Genomic DNA, 21,554 nt, shown 5'->3' with positions numbered 1-21,554 from the left:
GCCTCGATGTCATCCCCCCCCACCACCACCACCATATACGCAAATTTTGCCGTTGGGTGTGGCCTCAGGGAAGCGTGAATTTTGCCGTATAGTGTGGCTTTATGGCAGCGCACGCTATACACTATAGCCACACTATACAGCAAAATTCATGCAGCCTTCAAGCAACACTTAAAGGCAAAAATTCACACATAACCCACACCCCATGTGTTGGAGCTCCCTTTTCCCACATTTCACGGCTGCCATTTTGTGTTTTGGCTGTGTTTGGCTGTTTTGGCTGTTTGGCAGCTGTTTGGCTGTGTATTTCAGGCAATCCCTGCAGAGTCTGAATAATCAGTCAGCTACTTTATATCGTCTTATATAAGTGTGCATACTTAAGTTTTTTTTGGGGGGGGGGGGAGGAGGGGTCCTCTAACCAGCACTCTCGCCTTATAATCGCGACCACCTTTTAATCAAATAAATATGGTTGTTTCTATGTGCATGCATAATCACGGTGAATTCTTGCATTTCTGTTGAAAGTGATCAGCTTGAAACTGTTTGAAGTTTTAGCAAATCCATGTACTAACCATCCCTGCCATGCTGGCTGCACATTCACACTTGCAGCTCTTGTAAACATTAGCCCAAGGGTTTCCTTTAGTAAATTTTGTAAGAAACTCTGTCCCCTTGAAACAGTGTGGATGCTTATCTGCAGTGCACATGCCGTATTTTCCTGCTTTTTCGACAGTGTAGCTATCACCACCATGATGATGCCTCCCGAGACCTACATCACTGAGATAATGCACGCACAGCAGCAAAGATTGATTTCTAGGGGAAGCAACTAAAGAGCCGATTTGTAGACTTTCGATGTAGTGAATGTACTAGTCTTCAGCTGCATAGCACCAGTCCTTGCTGGTGCTGTCAACAAAAGACCTTGCTATCACCCTTTGCTTGGTGTATATGCCACTTTGAACTAGAGAATGTGCTGAACCTTCCCCAGGAGTTTTGCCATTGCTATGGATCAAGGCTGGGCAAAGATACTTAGCAATTGTATCATGATACGATACAAGATACTGCGGCAACAAATATTTGAGATACCTATAAAAGACACTACTGCAATTATTGTACCCAATACAATACTTTCATTGGTATCTTAGGATACTATTTAGGATACCGACTCTGCCTTTATAATCCTTGCCAATGGCTTCGAAGTTTGAAAAGCACGTGTTGAATAATGCTGGTTCCCGAAAGTCAGCTTCCTCTCAATACAGCAGTGTTAAACTGAAACATACACGAGGTATTGCGGTGAAGCATATCAAGAGTGGTAAGGGGCAATTGTCCCAGGACACAGTAGGTACTCCTTTATCATACATGCGTGCACCAGCACTCCTGTCACAGTACGAGCATCGACACACCTAATAAGTATACTGACAGGCCTTCAGAACTATTTTGGACGTGCCTGTGGCTATTTGAGCCGCTGGGGGCAGTATGAGGCATGCATTCGTTTTTTTCGGACTGCCCGATTTCTCAAATGTTTTTGCAACCTCTAGGGAGTCCAAAAAATTGGACGTTGACTGTAGACGCTGTGCTGTCAGAGGTTTTTGCTTGTTTGCTTTTGTAATTGGTGAGAGTCGCTGCTCTGCTTGCCGACCAGCTAGCAGTTCACCATCTAATTACAAGACTATAAAAAAGAAGCCACAAATACTGCTGTGGAGTTTTACCTTGTCTGTAAATGTATTACCATTTATACAGTTGAACCCAGCTATATCGAACTCGCAGAAAAACGCCTATCAGTTCAATATAGAGCCTAATTTGATATGAGCTTACTAAATATGTGGATACCGTAAAAGCACATACCATTTATAAAATCACTTTATTGATGAAACTAGCTTAGCTTCGCATGAAATAGTCCTGCGCTTTCTTCTGCTAGAGAATTTCGCTGCCTGCGATGCACACACCTCTCCACATTGTCTAAGGAGTCGAAGCAACTGAGGCTGCAACCTTCCGCATTCGCGCAGAAGCACTGGACTAGTGTGGGCGCACCAATCACTTCGGAGGATGTGGGCAAAGAACCGTCATTGCTTTCCTTATGGTGCAAACTTTCACTTGTGCTAGGTACGCTGTCGGCAATGTAGTCTTCGTCTTTGGGCTCTCCCGTGGTCTTGACACTATCATTTGTACTCACAAACTCGTTCGCCGTTAATTCGTCAACAGCTTCCGGAAATTCTGACAGCTTACTCCAAACTTCGACAACGGCTTCGTCGCATTCATCAAAATTAACAGTCATCACCAAGCACATGGAAGCCGGCACAGCTGAAGCAATTTCAGATGAACCACTCGTACACGGCCACGTGTACGCATCGGGCGCCACAGGCACCAGGTCGCGAGTTTGGCCACTTTAACCCTAATCTCCAACTTATTCTTTAAGATCGCGCTGATAGTGCTCCTCGGAATCTTGCACGCTGCAGGGACATCCGACTTCTCACCGCGTTCAACCCTATTTATGATTTCGAGCTTCACGACGAAAGGCGAATTCTGCTGCTTCATCACAGCAACACTGTGGGAGAAGGCCTACAAGGCACAAACACAAGGAACCAGAAAAGCAGCGAGGCAACTTGCACTTCCGCCATCTTGCCCGACGAAGGCACAATAGCCTCCGATTGGCTGTCTGAGCAAGCGCTGCTGGTGGGCCAGGATCATTTTTTGCAGGGGGGGTGTCCACGGCTCGTCTGAGGCAGCGCAGTCACGATAGGGAGAGCGGTTGGATGGAGCCACGCCGACGGGTTTACCCGCCGCCACGAGGGAAAGCCAACTGCTGGGGGCACTTTACCGCCGCTTGACGTTCCATATATCGGGAGTCACTGCTATTTTTGTTTGATATAAGGATAACTTTTGCTTTATATACTCATTGTAACTATACCGTGTCCAGAAACTGTTCGATGTATAGAATAATTCAATGTAAACGGTTTCGATATAGTCGGGTTCTACTGTATATGTAACATAGTCCAAAAATTGCGAGTTCTACCACGTGACTCTGCTCCACCAAAAGAGCTGCGCAAAACATTCTACCGTATCTTTAGGGCTGCAAACTGGATTGTTTGCTGTTATGTTTGATGTGGCTTCAGTGAATTCTACAAATAAAATGCACAGCTTGACAATTCAAGCCTAGAGGTTCTCATCATGTGTGTACGCACTCAGCATATTTTTTTTTGTCACACAATCAATGAACATGGACAAACAGCAATGGCCAATCTAGTAGCTCACAACTGCTGTTAGCAGTAACAAGTGCGCGAAAAACAATGTTTTGCCACAAAGTCACAGTAACAAAGGTTTTGAAATAAGAGATAAAACCCTTGCCAAACGAACACCAAAACACGTTTCAAATGAACAGCTGCCTTTGGTGTTTGTGTTTCAAAGCAGAGGGCCAGTTCAAGCTGCTGCATACATACTTCATCTTGTATGTGGTGGCACCTATAGCGAGGCACATCAGCTGGTGTCCCAGACAGATGCCAAAGACAGGCTTCAGTTTGGCGGGGTCGGTGCATTCAAGGAACGTCTGCAGCATCTTGACTGTCGCAGCACACTGTGTCGGGTCTCCCGGACCGTTGCTCACGAACAGACCATCACAATCTGTGCAAGAGGACAAGAGAAGTGCCCACCAGCCAGCCTTGAGACGATAATCTGATCAAAGTCAGAAAGTAGATAAAACTGGGAAAATTGGGCACTAGAATATTCTTTGTAGTACTTAGAGTGTCAATAGTAAGCAAAATTTTAACCTTAAAGGCACAAGTGACACTAATTTGCTTCATTTGCTGCCTCAGCAACACCAGCATGTATTCTTCAAACAAGGCAACAACCTGCTTGCAGAATGTCACTAATAATTACAATAAAACCTCTCTATGCAGCAGGGAGCCCTCCTGCAAATTTCCGATTTTGAAACCCTTCTTTTATGTGCCCGCTTGTACTACCTATCAGCAAAATAAAAATAAAGAAAGGAGCATGCTTGTATAGGTGACTGCAGTCGCTGACCGATAATTTAGACGCCGATCATTTGGATATACTTATAGACTCAATGTACAGCAAACCCTCGTTATAACGAAGCCGCTTTATCAAATTATTGCTTTAGTAAAAATTTCTCCCAGTCCCGACCGAAATTCAGGCATTTTAAACTGGATTACTCAAAGCATACTGATAAATTGCTCCACTTAGAGCGAATTATCGTAGGGCACGTTTGCACTAGAGGCGGTGCTTAGCGCCTTTCGTGCTTAAGCCCTGTGAATAAACTAAAGGTAACGACACTCCTCCTCTCCTTGCCTCTCCATCTCGCGGCACATGCCTTTGCTTACTGCACAGCTCAGTTATTTTTTTTTATCGTGGTGACTGAGCTACCAAGCATGTCTATTGTGATTGCCAGATCCATGATCGCCACGATAAGAGCACTGGCATGGTGCCAGCATACATTAAAGAAAAAAAAACCATAAATACAAAAAGGAACAGCTGGCCCTGGCATGGTGCCAGCATACATTAAAAAAAAAGAAAAAAAAACGTAAATACAAAAAGGCACAGCTGGCCCCACACATACGCAACCACACAACTCTGTTCCACAGACAGGGAGACACAGATAAGCACCGGACCGCCTCACTTGCCCTTGCTTGCTGGCTTGGGCGGGAAGATACCGCATAGACTAGTTTAATCCTTTGAGGGTCGAATTATTTTGAAAAAAAGTTTCCCAGGTGGTCAAATTACTTTATTGCGGATCTTGAATGTACAAAATGTATAAAGTAGGGAATCAATAGTAAAAAATAATTAAGAACAGTATTTTGGTCTCGGCATCACTCAGAACTGCAAAATGTTCAATAGTATTTCCGAGCGTGGTACTCCTTGAAACACGGGTCTACGCACAGCGTTTTATCGCAGTCTGCGCACCTAAAATGCGTGTCTGTTCTCTTGGAGCGAGGAGTTGTGTTGGCGGACAGATGACATCTCTGCGTGTGGCTGCCTTGGGCAGAGGTCTGAGGCACCCTCTCGCATAAGTGCATTGCCGCGGAGAGCGAGAATACCTCGTGAGCGGTGGTGATAAACAAGCTAAGAGCAGTGCCAATCAAGATAGAAATCAACTTCCGCCACCCCTGCGAGAGCGTGCCGACAAAGAGAAAAACCACGTTTCGCGCGCCTCCGTTGGGATCATGCGGAGGAACCAAAACCGCGAAAGCGCGTTCATGCCGAGAGCGAGAATATCTTGCGAGCGGCGGGTATAAATGAGCTAAGAGCAGCGCCAATCAAGACAGAAATCAACTTCCACCCCCCTGCAAGAGAGTGCCGACAAAGCAAAAAATGACGTTTCGCGCACCTCCGTTGCGATCACGCGGCGAAACCGAAACTGCCAAAGGGGCGTTGCCGCAGTCTAAGCGACGCGCTGAAGCTAGCAATCAGTTCTGTTTATCTCCTCAAAAAGGTAGCGCCAATTTCAAACGCATCTTGTAAGTGCTAAGAGGTGGCAGCACCTCCCGGTGAGTACGCATTGTCATTATGGCGCGAAATTTCAAACGGAGGGTCGGAACCGTACCCGTACGGCAAAGACCTTGCAGGACACAAAACCGCCGCCGTACATGTACGGCAAAAACCTTCAAAGGGTTAAGGGCCGCACTCTTTTTCACAATTTCGATGAGGCACAGCTTTTACACAGGAACAAACCTTTTTGTGAAATGGTGCCTGCAGCCGGCAACCATTCCACACTCCAGATCCCCAAATGCACCATCCCATTAGAGGGCAATGCGCAGCTCTCGCCATCTAGTAGGGGCATGCAGAAGTTCGCAGTGTGCACAAGTTCACCGATGAGCGTGCGTCGCATTGGAGCACCGAATGCGATTGCTTCTGCGACGGAAATGTTTTTTCCAAATTTTGGCCTACCAAGTTGAGGGTGCGGTCCTTACATGATTCTACAGTGCAATCTACTTATAACGATACCACCATATAATGATATATCGGTTATAACGATGAGTTGACTTCAGAGTATCAACTTTTGCATTAGGGCTATGAGAAAAAAAAAAACATATATAACAATATGTTATTCACAGCATATTGGATATAACGATAGAAATTCTGCCTCTTGGCCGGCGTTTTCCATAAAGGATAATTGAGAAAATTGCTTTGCTAAGTTCCCTTAATAGAGACGGGGTGAAAAGTTTGCCTACACAAGTTTGTATCTGCCACCATTACCTCGTAGCGCATCCCGCCAGTGCGCCAATTGCGAAAGCCATGGAGAGCAGCGCAAGTTGGCACAGCGTGCCACAAGATGGCACCAGCTGCTTCGCATATGCATCACCGGCGAGCGTCCAGAGAAAAAAATTTTTTTAATTCAGAGCCCTTCCACCCTGAGAAGAGAGAAGTCCAGCGAACCTGGCTCTATGGTTGGTTTTGCTATGTTGAAGTTTTCCTATGGTGGGGATTTGTTATGTTGAATTTGACTACTATTGCGAGTTTAGTATTGGATTAATAAAGAGACATTTACTCAAAGATCCGGCTGTCATAATTTATTTCGTGACCATTGCAATAACCGCCTTGTTATCACTGTGGTACACGGCAAGCGGCTGCAGACATGCACCATAAACGTTTCGATCATGACAGGTCACACACACACTCTCTTGCTTGACATCTTTGGAGGAGATGCACTGCTGCAACGCACCTGCGGCCACTTCACTGTTGCGCACCCCGCACATCGCCGATCATGGCCAAGTCTCCGGCAAACCACAGACGGTCACACACGATTGGTGGATAGAGACAATAGACGTTTTATTATAGCATGGATACGCCAATCACAGCGCGAGCTAAAGTGCGCCACACAGGTGGTCGCCGAAGAGCGCACACTACCGCGGTATTGCGCAATGTCGGGAGAGACGGCACTCGTGGTGAGGCGTACACATAATTTGGAAGAGAGGCGTCAGCGGTGGAGAGAAGTACGAATTGTTGGTCGATGTCCACGGAGACTAGGTCCGCCAGAACCTAGCCCTAAACAGCTTCACTGTAAAAAGCGAGATGCAAAACGTGCCTGCGCTTCCTTTCTACAATCTCCCTCTCTTCCTCAGCGAGCGCAGAAATGCATCGTGGAAGCAGGGGTAGGTGCCATGACAAAGTGCAAAGCTGTGTCGCTTGAGACGAAGCTGCCAATTTTGCAAGACTCAAAGTACAAGCTTGCACAGTCGATGATATCGACGATTCTAAAAACCGTGAGCACCACAATCATGAAGGCTAGAACCAATGACCATGCTGATAAACGGAAACAGCGGGCTTTGTGCACCCGGCCAAAACCCCCACGTGTGAAACCAACAAGGTAGTAGCTGCTGACATTAGTGAACTCTGGGAGCATGTCGCTACTGGCGATAGAATAGGTGGTGCTACAATGGAGAAGTTTTTGAGTGCAGATAGCGCTGCCTCGTTCTGCGAAGAATCTACAACAGAGTGGTCGTTGTCGCGAAAGATGGCGGCATTGTGAGACGGAGGCGACGAGATTGTCAGTGGCCCATCTTTGATGCCGATCCCAATGTTCACGTAACGTGTACTGTCATTGATAGAGTCGCTCATTGATTTCATGTACACTAAATTATAGCTGCCAGTGTTCGCGCAGCCGCTGGATGCGATGCATACCATAGTTGTGAGACAAACTTAAGCGAAAGCAAGTGCAGATTTCCGATTACTTCAGCATGCTAAACGCTTGACAAGCTGTTTAGAGGTATAAATAAATGTTTCATTTTTCACAGTCTTCTTTTTACGTCAATTTTTTAATCATAGGTAGCAAATTTGGTTTTGGAGCTACGAAGGTATGTTTGGAAGCTTTTTTTTTTCTTTTTTACCACAGTCCCGATATAGCGATGATTGGTTATAACAATTGAATTTTTCATTCTTCTTGATATCGTTATAAGTGGACTGCACTTAATGTAAAAGAATATCACTACCTTTATTTTTATTCTGGGGGCTTATTCGCGCCGATTGAGCAAGAGACCCTCTCTGTCAGCCCACCCTATTCCTCCATGCTGCATCCACACGTTATCAGTGGTGAGTGGAACCGCCATCATGGCACCGCGGTGCTGTGGAAGTAGTGTGCAACGACACAGACAAATGTTACTCTGCTCTGCCTTCTGGGTGCCCAAAGCCACCCTAACCAACATTACTCTATTGGCTCCCTCCCAAAGCTTGCGCTGAGTCAATCACGACCAAGAAGTTCGATCCTGATCTGGCTCGATCACGACTGAAAAATGTGCCACGTGACAACCGTATTATGACTTTCGCGGAGTGGTGCTATTTCAGCTCAGCTTTTTTTGCTCTTGTGGAGTAGTCGCTTCCGTCGAATTACCGCATACAGTGAAAGCTGGCGTGTGCCCGCGGCACACGCCATCACTTTCTGACATGCCCTACTGCTTCCAAATCGCAGTGTACTGTTGTTCTCCTTCACTTTCGTTAGTTCGAACTTTCGTTAATTTGAACTGAAGCGGCTTCCCCTTGCGGTTCGAATTAACGAGCTTTTACTGTATATGGAATTTTCTCAACACCGTTTTCATTTCATTATGAGGATTTACTGTATAACGATAACAAAAAACAAGCAATTAGGGGTTTCACATGCCAAACCACAATCTATTATGAGGCACACTGTAATGGGAGCTGTGCATTAATTATGATAACCTGTGGTTCTTTCATGTGTACCTAAATCCAAGCACTGAAGTGTTTTTTGTATTTTGCCAAAGATGGTGTAGGCCTCAAACAAAGCACACAAGTTGCAGTGATGCCGATATAATGTGAAAATGGAACAGATAAAAAAAAAGACATTCTGGTTAATCGCAATTTCCTAACGCTTTGATGTCCCTAGCAGTACATTTGTGGCTATAGAAGGCAGCAGAAGTAACAAGCCTTGTTCAGTGTAAAACTGTTGCGTCACTCAAATGTATTGCGTTTAACACTCTAGGCATGCTTTGCGGTAGCATTTAGAGGACAGCTCACCCTTGGGGTCCACAGGATGGTCCCAGGGCACTACCGTGACCCGAGCTCCCCGAGATATGAGACAGCGCAGCTGGTTATACTTCATGCCGCAGTCCACCACAGTGATTGATGGCTTGCCTCCTTTGTTGTACAAAACAGGTGCCTGCAACATGTGAACCCCAGAGAGGTCCCAGACAGCTCTAACAAAGCTACAAGCAGGGGCTGTACTCTTGAGCTATCACTTTCGGGGATATTTTACACTCTAGCATCACATAACGTTTAGTGCATGACGCGTCCAATAAAGGCGCACTTAAAGTGACATCTCCAAAAGTAGTTGACCAAGAAATACATGCCTAAGGAAGCACTTGCCTACTCCATTAATACCAGAAAGCCCCTACACCATTCCATACACAGGAAAATTAAAACGATTTATCACCTTTATTTCTAGCCATGAAGAGTAGACCTGCATCAAAAGCAAGATGAAATGGCATTTTAGTTAAAAGTTAATGTAATAATTGGTAAATGGTTTGCCGTGCAATCCACAACTGAAGCTTCACTTCAGCATGTTTAAAATACTACCATGATTTTTGCACTGTTTCCCGCATTATCAGCATTTTGAGGTATGAAACTCAGCGTGTCAATATGATACACTGGGCAAAGTGGAATTCAGAAGGAGAGAGAAGATTGTGTCGCGACATCAGATGCAATGTGCTGCACTTCTGAAAGGTGCAACAACTGTTGCAACATCTTGAGGACTTGTTAGATGACACTAGTGGTACAATAAGTCAAACATCAGATCCCATCATGCATAAGACCACATGGCCTCTCTACTGATGTGCCCCTCTTTTTCCTTTGTAAAGTAGCGAATGGCACAAAGTTCATGGGCCAAGGGGAGAAAACTTATTGTAGGCAGCTTTGGGCTTCTTACTTTTGCAGAGTGATAGCAATATCCTTGGGCAGTTTGTGCTGCTTTTTTGGATTTGTTGGTACAGTAGAATCTCGTTTAATTTGAACTCCATGGAGACTAGAAATTTATTCGAATAAAGCTAAGGAGAGCCCCATTAAATATAGCACCCGATCAATTGCGCGGAACACCAAACTGTCACTGGGCACGTGTTGAAAGTCTTTTCTTCAACAACGCACAACGACATGCATTGGGAGACTCCTAGGCTCCGTATAAAGTGAAAGTGCGATAAGATTGCACCTCGTGTGCCATTTGCTATGGGTGTGAGGGAAAATGTGCAAGGATGAGCCGAGAAGGATGGGGACTTGAAATGCTCGTGTGATGCCGGTATGAAAGGTGTTCTATTTGGTTTCTTCCTGTCTACGTTTCTGGCATGGTAGTGCAGCCACGTTGTGCATGCTCGAGACATCAAAGATGTCTGAAAACGGTGTTATTTGTCACGCAAGCATGAAAGTGCTAACACTAGCAGTTGTTTTCCTACACCATGCAGTACCCTTCTCACCTTGAGAGAGACTTCCTTGACAAGGTTCAGCAAATTTGGGTTTTCAAACTGCAGGGAAGTGTGCTCTGTGCCTTCTATTATAATCTGCAAATGAGCAGAGGCAGAAAGAAAAGCTTACAATAAATTCATATGCCAGTTTGACGCATGAGCTTAAACCATGTCCAAGAGCTATGAAACCATCTAGAAATACTATAAGGCAGTGGAAAACAAAGCACACTTTTTATTACAGACAATCGTGTGTCATAATCAGCAGAAGGAAAGTGCTGGTGAAACCAAAGGCACCGAGGACACTGGGTTCCTTGTTATCACTGTTGTTATTAGCAAGTTCAAATGAAAACAAAACCTATGAAAAGAGGCTTGTGGCAGCTGCCTCTAAATGGGGAACCACTACAGCTTCCTTCAAATGAAAGGTGGCAGTGAAAGTACAGGCAACAAAGGCGAGGAAACAAACAAAAATACAATACATTGGGATAATTAGCACTGCACATTCCCACTGCACTTATGACACATATTCCATAACTAGACAGAGCCCTTTTGTGTTTCCCTCACAAGGAACACCGGATTTATACAGTAATAAATAATACGCCACCCACAAAGCAGCAGCACCGACCAGTTAGTGAACAAAAGTGCCATGAAGTATCTCTGTGGCCACATGTCAGCAGGAAGTGAAGAAGCTGAACTGCCCCAAACCACAATAAATAAATAGCAAAAGCACTGCACTTATGTTCACTTTTTTTCAAAATGTATGGAACCGCACAGTTAGTACTTTACACACTCAAGCAGGTTTTATATGCTCCTTGTATGATGTATTTGCCATACATAGGATGTGGTTTTTTAGGCCTGCAGCAAAATTTACAGCTGCTGACTGGGTCGACATTTTAAAAGTCTGCCTCAATTACATGAACTCTTGCCAGGGGAGCACTGCGCATTGATGACCGAAATTTCAGTTGCTACATGATGGTTCGACTGCTGAGACAAGACATGCAACACTAGATTGCTAACATTGTTGTTAGGAATTACCGACGCTTGCTCGGTGACAAACCCAATATTTCAGCACAAGCCCAGACTACAAAACTTCACAGCGAATGTCTTTTGAACCTCGGCGCTCTGAAACATATGGCAATATTAAAAGAAGACAAAGTGCCAGATCAGACGAGTGTGTCATCAGTACGTTCATAGAGAAACCTCTTCACACTCAACAGCAGCAGCTGACAAAACAGTCCCTGCACTGCTCCTGCTGTCACTGCTGACACTTCTGAAAGGCAAGCACATGTGTGTCATATGTGCCAAAGCTTAACCACAAACAGGGTGTCTACCAAGTTGACATTTCCAAATTCCCTGAGTTTACCAGGTTTTCCTTGAGCACCTTTGCAAAATTCCCTGAATGAGCAAGAACGTTCTTTTATGTCAAGGCCAGCTGGACACCGAGTTGCTCAGTGATGTCACTCTCTAGAAGCATGCTGAAACAAAAAAATGGCTAAATCCAGTTTGAATAATGAGGAGTATTATCTATTTTATTTAAAAAGAAAACAGAGGACATAGCGAAAAAAATGGCAGAACCCGTTCCAAATTGTGTCGAACACTTTCAAATATGAATGAAAAGGAGATGCATACATAAGTAAATATTTTTGAATATGAGCTATTTCTATCCACTGATAGCAAGCTTATCCATATGAGGCCTGAACTTTGTCACAACTAATATTTTCTCTCTGCAGCTGGAAATTCAACCTCAACTGTCCTGACATACTCTCAGCCCGTACACAACATCTGTGTTGGGTTTCACTGCTTTAAAGAGTTTATTTTGGTTTCAGTGAGGGACACCTACATCTTGGTGTCAGCCAACACTGTTTTTTGAGCTCAAGCTCCTTCAAAGAGGCGGTGGCACGCTTCCTTTCCCGTTAATTCCTCGGTGCATTGGTTTTTTCTTTTCTCATCCTCCTTCTGCCCCATGAATCATTTGAAGCATCGTCTTGGTCAGTTGTACAGTCAACGTCCGATTTTTCGGAGTCCCTAGGGGCTGCAAAAACATCCTAAAAATCTTGTAGTCCGAAAAAAATTAATGCATGTCTTTAACTGCCGGGCTAAAATTGCCATAGGCACGCCCGAAAAAGCTCTTAAGCCCTGCCACTACACTGATTAGGCATATCGGGGCTCGTACTGTGACAGGAGATGGGGTGCACGCGTGTATAATTAAGGAATAGATACTGTGTCCCTTCACAATCGCCCCTTCCCACGCTTGTTATCCTTCACCGCGTAACACTGCTGTACAAAGGCAAAGCTAACTTTCGTAAACGCATTACGCAACGCATTGTGTTCTGCGAATTTCGAAGCCAATGGCGAGGATTTCAAAGGCGGAATCGGTGCCATTGCTGACAACCGCGAATTCTTTCAATGAAAAACACAGCACTGCATGGCAAAAAGCTTAATAGCGAACGTAGAAGCAGCTAGGCCCAACGTTGCCGCGGTGATGGCTATGGCTGCCAGCAGATTTGGGTGCGAGAGTGCCAGTTCGAGGCAGCGAGATAATCAAAATGACAGCGGTGGTGGCTTTGACTAATGCCATTTGAGACCTGCAGTCAAGGCAATATACACTGACTATATGGAGTGTGTGGTGGTGCCACAAAGCTGTGCGAATTATCAGGCATGTTCGAAAAATCGGGCGTCTGGAAAATCGGTCGTTAACTGCTCTGGCAATAGCTTGCGCCGATGACACGGCGTCAATGACGATTTGTTGCGATTCCTCTGTTACTGGAGCCAGCATTAGCATGACTTTCGTTCCATTTCAATAAAGTTACAGCTAATTTTCCTTGATAGAAGCACAAATTAATTCTCTCGAGTTTTCCCTGAGTATTTCCAGACAATTTGAATTCCCTGATAATTCCCAGTTTTCCCGGTTGGTAGACACACTGACAAACCATATTCATGCTGCACAATTTCTATGTTGGAAAAGCACGTTCTCAATACAGCTGACATTGCTGAAGACATGAGGGGCTGTATTCTGCTCCTATAACCTAAAATTCAAGAAGTTAAACCAAAAAAGAGGGGCTGGCATCAACACTAGCTTTGCCTTCATTTTCCAAGGACGCTGGACTCTCACACAACCCGATGCTTCCCTTCACAACTCTTACATCTGCTGAATCTTGGTTTCTTCACATGACCCATGCGCAATGGCAAGAGGCATTAGCGCGGTTATGCAGCCACACCAAGAGATGGCTCGAGTGTTCCGTGCTAGTAGTACATACTGCCTAACGATATGGATAGCTCAGGTGCGAGAAGTGCTAACGGTTACTGGTTTTAGAACAATGACGAGCGCAAACGAACTGCATGCTTGCCAGGGCGCTTTGCAACTCTCTGGACTCTAGGCTTAGAGTAGACCCAACTGTTGGTTACGTGCTTTGCATCTTCCTTGTCACGTCACTGTCCCCCATCATGCTCCTTTCATTCTTTCCTTCTTCCCCTTCCCCCCGTGCAGAGTAGCAACCGAGAGGAATGTGCTTTAGCCTGACTTCCCTGCATTTCGTACCATTAAACTTATCTCTCTCTCTCTATCCTGCAGAAGGCTTCTTGATTGGAAGCAAAACTCGACACCAGCATTGGTACGCTCATACGTGCTTTGATTCACAGAAATGCAGGAGTGGAAGTCTTGGGCCTTGGAGCCAGGCACAGGCTTCAATAACCAGAGCATCAACGTGCAAATGATGTTATTTGTGATCGAGATAACAAATCTCGGCTGGCTTTAGGTGTACTGAGAGGGCAGACTCACAAATGTCCGATGATTTACCAATAAAATCCTCCACTATCTCTCTTGTTCAAGTGTAGCAATGCCGACACGACACTGTGGTTTCCGTAGTGTGGTCCCTGTTACTGCTTGTACAAAGCACAGGCACAGCCAAGTGAGAGAGACAAGGTACATAGACAGTTGGAAAATGATGCCTTTATTCTGCGGCAAACGATTATATAACACACAGTGGTCGACGGTTGTCACCCGATTCGTAACATAAAACAATGCACGGTGCAACGTGCTCTGTTGCTACGGGCCGACGGCACGGCGTGTACTACTGACACAGTTTCATTGAAAAATTGCTCACATCTCTACTGCTATAATGCTGTGCACGGTGGGAACATGGGCGGAATTCCAAAAAGTAGCTATGCTCTTATAGCCACACATTCAAACATTTGTTGGCGCTCTGCATTATCTGAAAGCAAAATTTTTTATGCTGTACTGCGCGTGCGCATATGCTTCTGGTTTTTATTTGAGCTCATGGCTTCCTAATAAAAATTTAGTTGCAAGTCAAGCGATTATGAGCGTTTCCTTCAACGAGTGCCTCAGCTTTTCCTGCGCCACAGTTAATTACAGTTGGCCCATACCAACTCCGCCAATTTTTGTTTTTGTCTTCTATCTACACAGGCATGGCTGGCAATAGCCTACTGCATTTATTTGAATGTAGGTTGACCTTTTTTCAAAAATGATACTCAAAATGATCTATCAACCTATATTCGTTACTGAAGAATGCCAACCTATATTCATTATCAAAGCTAGCAAAATTACTGAGCTAATGGAGTTCTTTTGTTGTGCCTACCATAAGGCCAGTCTGGAGAATGTCCAGGTTGCCTGAAATGCTGTTTAGCCAACACACTTGTTGGCTCCAAGAACAATGTCATTTGGGGCTTTAGTAGGATCTTGATGAGGGCTAGTTGGTTCATATTTAGAACTAAGGTTAAACAGCGTGAATAAAACAAGGACACGAGGAAACAAATGCCACAGGCTGCAATCAGCACAAAAGGCTGCAATTGTCTCTGGTATCCGTTTCCTCGTGCCCTTGTTTTATTCACGCTGTTTAACCTGTTCTCATTTGGGGCATCCAGGATGCCTGTGAAGTATCCCACGAGGTCAACTTGTCTGGCAGTTCTGACGAGGATGCAGCTTGTGGCATCGAGTAGCGAGATTTAGTAGCCGAGCTCATGATAAATAAAGGTATGTCATATTCAAAGTCTTCGTTTATCTAAAAAGATATCTGTCGACATATATTCAAATTATAAGCTTTTATTTCTTGGCAAGGTCAATATACACGTGTCGACCTATATTCGTGTTCGACCTACTTTCTAGTAAACACGGTACCTAGCGATTACTCTCGAACAAACCTGCATAATGTCCCGCTTTGGCTACTCTTATGCCTCTCCTTTTTTTCCTCTGCAGTTTCTTCTTTTAACCGTTCTCTCCCTTTTCCCTTTCCCTGGTGTAGGGCAGCCAACCAGCCTCAGTCCTGGTTAACCTCCCTGCCTTTCATTTATCGTTTGCTCTCTCCCTCTCCTCCTCTCCAGTCTCAGTGCAAATCTTACAGTGGAAAAGATGCGAAATGTAAAAATATAACCAGAATGATAGAATAAGCATGCATATTGGCAATTCCATTGCTCTCTGTTCTGTTCTTGATGTGCATACGTGTTTGCATATACTGGCACCTTTCTTGAAAAGTGTATGCATCTTCTCTCAAGCCAGTTGGGAGGGACGCTCTTTCCTGTCAAGTCGCTTTTACACACTATTTTGCACCTTTCCACTGCAAGAAGTACGAACCAACTGGCCCAGCAACAAGTAGTTACACATTATATCTGTCTACATGTGGGTATATCGTCATAATTTACCAACAAAGGACTCTGCCATGTGCTGCAAACTTATATATATTTTTTTGTTTATTGTTTGTTTCACGGATTCTCTCCATGTAGGGGGCAGAGGTAAAGGCAAAATGCCTGACAGAGCCTCTGCGCCCCTACAGTTCAAGGCAGCGTGACATATCATTCACATACATATTTGTCGAACATATCTTTTACAGCACACAGCAACGAAAAATTCAGAACACATGTCTCCAAAGCATTACTATTGATTCAACAGGATAGATTTCGAAAAAGCACAAGATACATACGCAATAAGTATTACATAACAATAAAATTGGCTTACACCAGAAGTCAACAAAGAAAATAAAACCATAGAATCACTTGCTCGAAAATAAATAGCACTGTATATGTATACGTAGTTCTTCAGCAAGCTCTAAAATCTTGAGAAACAGATTGCAGCTTATCTTAATGAAAACAGACATTAAGCCTGGGACAAGATAGCCCAGCCTTACATGCACACCGATGCAGGCTACGAAAAGGAATGTATGCCTGACCTTTCCAAGCATGGTGCCCTTTTCTCGAATCTTCTTGGTCAGTTCCCGAGTGTCAATTCCTGTAAGACAACGCTGCTCATAAGCTTGTGATAGTTAAGTGGGCTAGAACACTCCGAGTGCATGGAAAAATAAAATGCAACCCCTACAACTAAAACATTGGCAACCAAGGCTTGCTGACAGTGTTTTCAGTTCAATGTACAGGTGGGGACAAAATGTTACAGGATCTGTAAGCGCATGCCAAACTGCACTTCTGCACTTCATGATAAAGCAAGCACCTGGTGTCGAGACATCACAGTGAGCATGCATTTTTTCTTGCTCACGTACTTGCCAATACACCCCCATCTAGCCATCCTGCTGTTAGTGTCATCATTAATACAGGTGATTACGCTACTACAGTGGTGTCTGCTTTGGTTGACAGAACATGTGGTGCATTGTTGCACATCACAACACGCAAAATAGATACTGCTCTACTAGCGTAATTTTTTGCACTCATCACGATTCCAATGGCATTCTCAAACAAAAGTGTCACTGTGACACTCTTGTTTGTAAAAAAAAACTACAGAACCCTATAGTATGCAGAAGAAAATAATCTTTGTTTATGACTATTACTTTGCAAAGCAGCTTTTCTCCCAATGTTTTACAAGCAGCCAAACAAGACAAACAAGGGATGACTCAGGCTGCAGCCACCTGCCGCAATTGCTCAGTGGCTATGGTTTTGGGCTGCTGAGCACGAGGCCACAGGATCGAATCCCGGCCACGGCGGCCGCATTTCGATGGGGGCGAAATGCGAAAACACCTGTGTACTTAGATTTAGGTGCATGTTAAAGAACCCCAGGTGGTCTAAATTATCGGAGTCCTCCACTATGGCGTGCCTCATAATCAGAAAGTGGTTTTGGCATGTAAAACCCCCATAATTTAATTTTTTTTTTCAGGCTGGAGCCAGAGACATCTCATATTAATATGCTCAAAAACTGGGAAGAGGACTATGAAAGGGATTATCTGTGCAGGAAGACAGTAGGAGGAAATGAACGAAAAGTACGAGATGGAAAATGGCATCTAGCAGAATTAAAGGAATGTTCAAGACCACCTGAGATTCTCCTTTACAATATTCGCAGTTGTTGGCCTGAAGGAGGCAAGCCTCATTACTGACATGTTGCTTCCAGCTCAAGACATCCCTTGTTTAACCACCGTTGTCCTGTCCCGATGACTGACACATGGAGGTTTTCAACCATCAAGGAAACTACTTTTCCTCTATCTAAACATTTGAAGTAATCAGGAATGTTCACTTCTATACTGTTCAGCATGTGATGATAAGTGCAACTTGTAGAGGCAGATCTGAAACTGATGAGAATTGCAAAAAAGTGTCTGGCTTTCCTGAGAGGGCATTTTTGATTTCAACACGCCACCTTGGCTATGGCTGTTCTAAGGCCATACACTCGAGCATCTCATCTCAATGCAACTCCTCTACTATGAGCTGCAGGCCAATGTAGTGTTATACTCTTTGGCCCCGCTGATAACTCCTTCGGTCTCTGACACGCCTTTGCTAAGTGAGTTACAGCCTGGCATATCATATTTTATTGTGATAGCAATTACAGTGAAACCTCGTTACTACTAACACCACAGCAACAAACTTTTCAGAAATTCCCTGCTGAATGCTTATAGTTTCAATGTAAAAATATTTCAGTACTATGAACTGCAGAATACCAAACTTTTCAGAGTAACAACCAGTATTCGGTTTCTGTGTCATGCTAACAACACATCAGTACTGCGAATTAATATTCCAAAATCAGGGTGTTCTTGATTTCTGTTATGGCAACTGGAACAGTAGGCTGGCAGACAAGGTGCAGAAAGCAGATACCCCGGTGCATGGGTGTGGAAAACATGAGACGGCGTCGAAGGAAAAAAACGCAAGGGGACTACATATTCTTTTTCTTTTCTTTCTTGTTATTGCAGAGGCGACAATGCACCAGCTTTAGCTAGTGAATGCTCCACCCAGACAAGTGTCACATAGCAATGGAGGTGCACTTCCTCCTCCTTTCCCTTTTCTTTCTCCACATGCCTCTTCTTTCTTACGTACTTCTCTCTGCGACGAGAAACAGCTATGCGCTGTGAGAAATGTAACCTCTATGTTCGTGGGGATGCCACACAGTCTCACTTTTCAAGTGGTGTCAAAGCTTGCCCTTTGAAATAGTACATGTGCCCACCCCAAGTGATTGATTGATTGATTGATTAGTAGGGTTTTTTGGCGGAAGGGCCAGATGTGACCAAAGAGCGCCAAGTCGATGATCTGTACTTCTGAATGATATATGGGTGTGAATTGCGGGGAGTAATGAAACACGGCTGTATAGTGGCCTAAAATATTCGTTAAAAAGCGCAGTTTATGCATGTGGTGCGATGTGGCTGTAAAAGGGCCTAAAATTTATTTGCTCAAAAGTGCGTAAAATACACGTATATACATAAATAAAAAATGACTGCGATTGATCGTTTCTGCGATGACAATAGATGTTTCACAAGATGGGGATGGTCCGTAAATTATGTAAAATCTGTAGCACTAGTGCCTCAGCAGAGCCTTGAAAGTAAGGGCTGGGAGGCAGGTGCTCTAGAAAATGTTTTCATTGCAGCTACGACCTCCAGGTGGAGGCCGCGCTACAAGTAGCCTGGCCAAATCACATTTAAAGTGTCAGTTTCAAATAAAAAGTTGAATAGTGATTGAAAAGTAAAAAGGGGTTCATTGCTAAGAAAAAATGCTGGATGTAACGGTATGTGTTGGATATAAGCAGAGGGAAAGTGCTTTTTTCTCTCTGCCTCTATTTCAGTGCATTGGATAAGAACATGAATAACTGTAAGCCTGTTGCCACATTTGCTACATGTTGGAGGTTCGCTTCCCGTCAAAAGGTAGGAGTGAGTGGCGTACGTATGTCCTATTCTTAATCTACACAGAAGCACTTCCTTATGTCTTGTTGTTCTTTCAGTTATCCAGTTCCCTAATTTTGGCTTGATAACGTGTAGTTTATTCAATACTGCATTATCCCATTGGTCCTGCCAGTACTTCCTCAGTTTGTTGCGTAAGAAGGGCTTAAGTTCTTTTGCTGATATAGGTTTATTCATATCCGTTTCATTAAAGGTGACTGACGTTGCCCTTTCGTCAGCAGCTACATTGCCTTTTATGCCCCTATGGCCAGGTACCCAACATAGGATGATGTTCTGGTTGTACATTAATGCTAGGCATAGTTGTGTGTATAGTTCATTAAAAACAGGGTTCTTATGTTTTCCAAAACTCATTAAGGCCCTTATTACGCTTAATGAATCTGTGAAAATGATGGCCTTATTCAGATTTGTTTTTCTGATGTGCTTTACGGCTGAGAGTACTGCGTACGCTTCAGCCGTAAAAATACTTGTGTTAGGATTTAAAGTACCGGAGGTGGAAAAAACTGGCCCAAGAGCTGCATACGCGACACCAGCAGATGATTTAGAAGCATCTGTATAATACTCGGCACAGCAGTACTTCGCTTGGAGTTCGAGGAAGTGTGATAGTATATGTGCCTCAGGTGCATGTTTCGTTATTGCAACAAAAGAGATATCGCACTCCATGGTCTGCCATTCCCAAGGCGGTGGAAGGCGAGTGGGAGGCATTAAGATATTTTCTGGGAGATGGATGTTTGTTTCTTCTGCCATTGCTTCCAAACGTAGGCTCAAAGGAGTTCTAATACGTGGGCGGTTACTGTAAAGTCTGGCAGCGGACAGGTCGCTAACAATGGAATGACATGGATGCTCGGTGTCTGATTTTACCTTAGTGTAGTATGAAAAACTCAAGAATGTTCTGCGTAGATGTAAGGACCATTCGTTGGCCTCGACGTACAAACTTTCAACAGGGCTAGTTCTAAAGGCGCCTGTTGCCAGTCGTATACCAAGGTTGTGGACTGGGTCGAGAATCTTTAGCGCACTCCCAGTTGCGGAGTGGTACACCACGGCTCCGTAATCGAGGCCTGATTGTACGAGACTCTTATACAGGCTCAGCAGACACTTCCTATCACTGCCCCAGGTTGTTCGAGAGAGCAGCTTGAGGAGATTCATGGTCTTGAGGCATTTTTCTTTAAGATATTTTAAGTGGGGAACGAAGTTAAGCTTTGTGTCCAGGATAACACCTAAGAATTTGTGTTCAGGGCTAACAGTTAGTCTTTCTCCATTAAGGTTAATATCGGGTTGTGGTAGTACACTTCTCTTGTTAGAAAACAGGACACACGTGCTCTTTTGGGGGTTCAATTTGAAACCATTCTCGTCCGCCCACCTTGAGAATCTATTCAAGCCAAGTTGTAGCTGCCTCTCGCAAATGCTAAGGTTGCATGACCTGAACCCTATCTGTACGTCGTCCACATAGACGGAATAAAAGAGTGTGCGAGGTAATACGGTGTGGAGGGAATTCATTTTAACAATAAATAACGTACAGCTCAGTACTCCACCCTGCGGTACGCCTGTCTCCTGTATGAATGGTCGAGATTGCACGTTGCCAACTCTAACACGAAATGTCCTGTTAGAGAGATAGCTTTCAATTATTCTCAGCAGGTTGCCGCGAATGCCCATTGCAGAAAGATCCCGAAGGATCCCGAAGCGCCACATGGTATCATACGCCTTCTCCATGTCAAGAAACACGGACAACACAAGCTGTTTGTGGACAAACGCTTCCCTGATATACATTTCCATGCGCACAAGCTGATCTGTCGTTGATCTACCTTCTCTAAAGCCACATTGATTTTGATCTAATTTCTTGTTAATTTCTAGATAATGTACCAGGCGACTGTTTACCATCTTTTCAAAAACTTTGCATAAGCAGCTCGTTAATGCTATAGGCCTATAACTATTTGCCAAAGAAGGGTCCTTACCCTGTTTCAAAATAGGAATTATGATGGCCTCTTTCCAAGCAGAGGGAACGCAGCCGGACGACCATATAGAATTGTAGAGACAAAGAAGGGTTTTTTGTGTT

At 44.4% G+C, this 21,554-nt stretch overlaps 1 protein-coding gene across 3 annotated transcripts in view; it reads right to left on the bottom strand.

Moving 5' to 3' along the window:
- The window catches only part of r (carbamoyl-phosphate synthetase 2, aspartate transcarbamylase, and dihydroorotase rudimentary), a 187,027-nt gene that overhangs the window by 152,667 nt on the left and 12,806 nt on the right, over positions 1-21,554 (bottom strand). For all 3 annotated transcript variants that reach the window (XM_070541176.1, XM_070541178.1, XM_070541177.1), the window contains exons 4-7: positions 16,574-16,632; positions 10,410-10,493; positions 8,965-9,106; positions 3,423-3,603 (exon numbers count right to left, since the gene is read on the bottom strand). In XM_070541176.1, coding sequence (XP_070397277.1) covers positions 3,423-3,603; positions 8,965-9,106; positions 10,410-10,493; positions 16,574-16,632 — 466 coding nt within the window. The remainder of the gene's footprint in view (positions 1-3,422; positions 3,604-8,964; positions 9,107-10,409; positions 10,494-16,573; positions 16,633-21,554) is intronic.

This window comes from Dermacentor albipictus, chromosome 6, assembly GCF_038994185.2.
Source record: "Dermacentor albipictus isolate Rhodes 1998 colony chromosome 6, USDA_Dalb.pri_finalv2, whole genome shotgun sequence".
Lineage (NCBI taxonomy): Eukaryota > Metazoa > Arthropoda > Arachnida > Ixodida > Ixodidae > Dermacentor > Dermacentor albipictus.
This window is presented reverse-complemented; position numbering and strand designations above follow the sequence as displayed.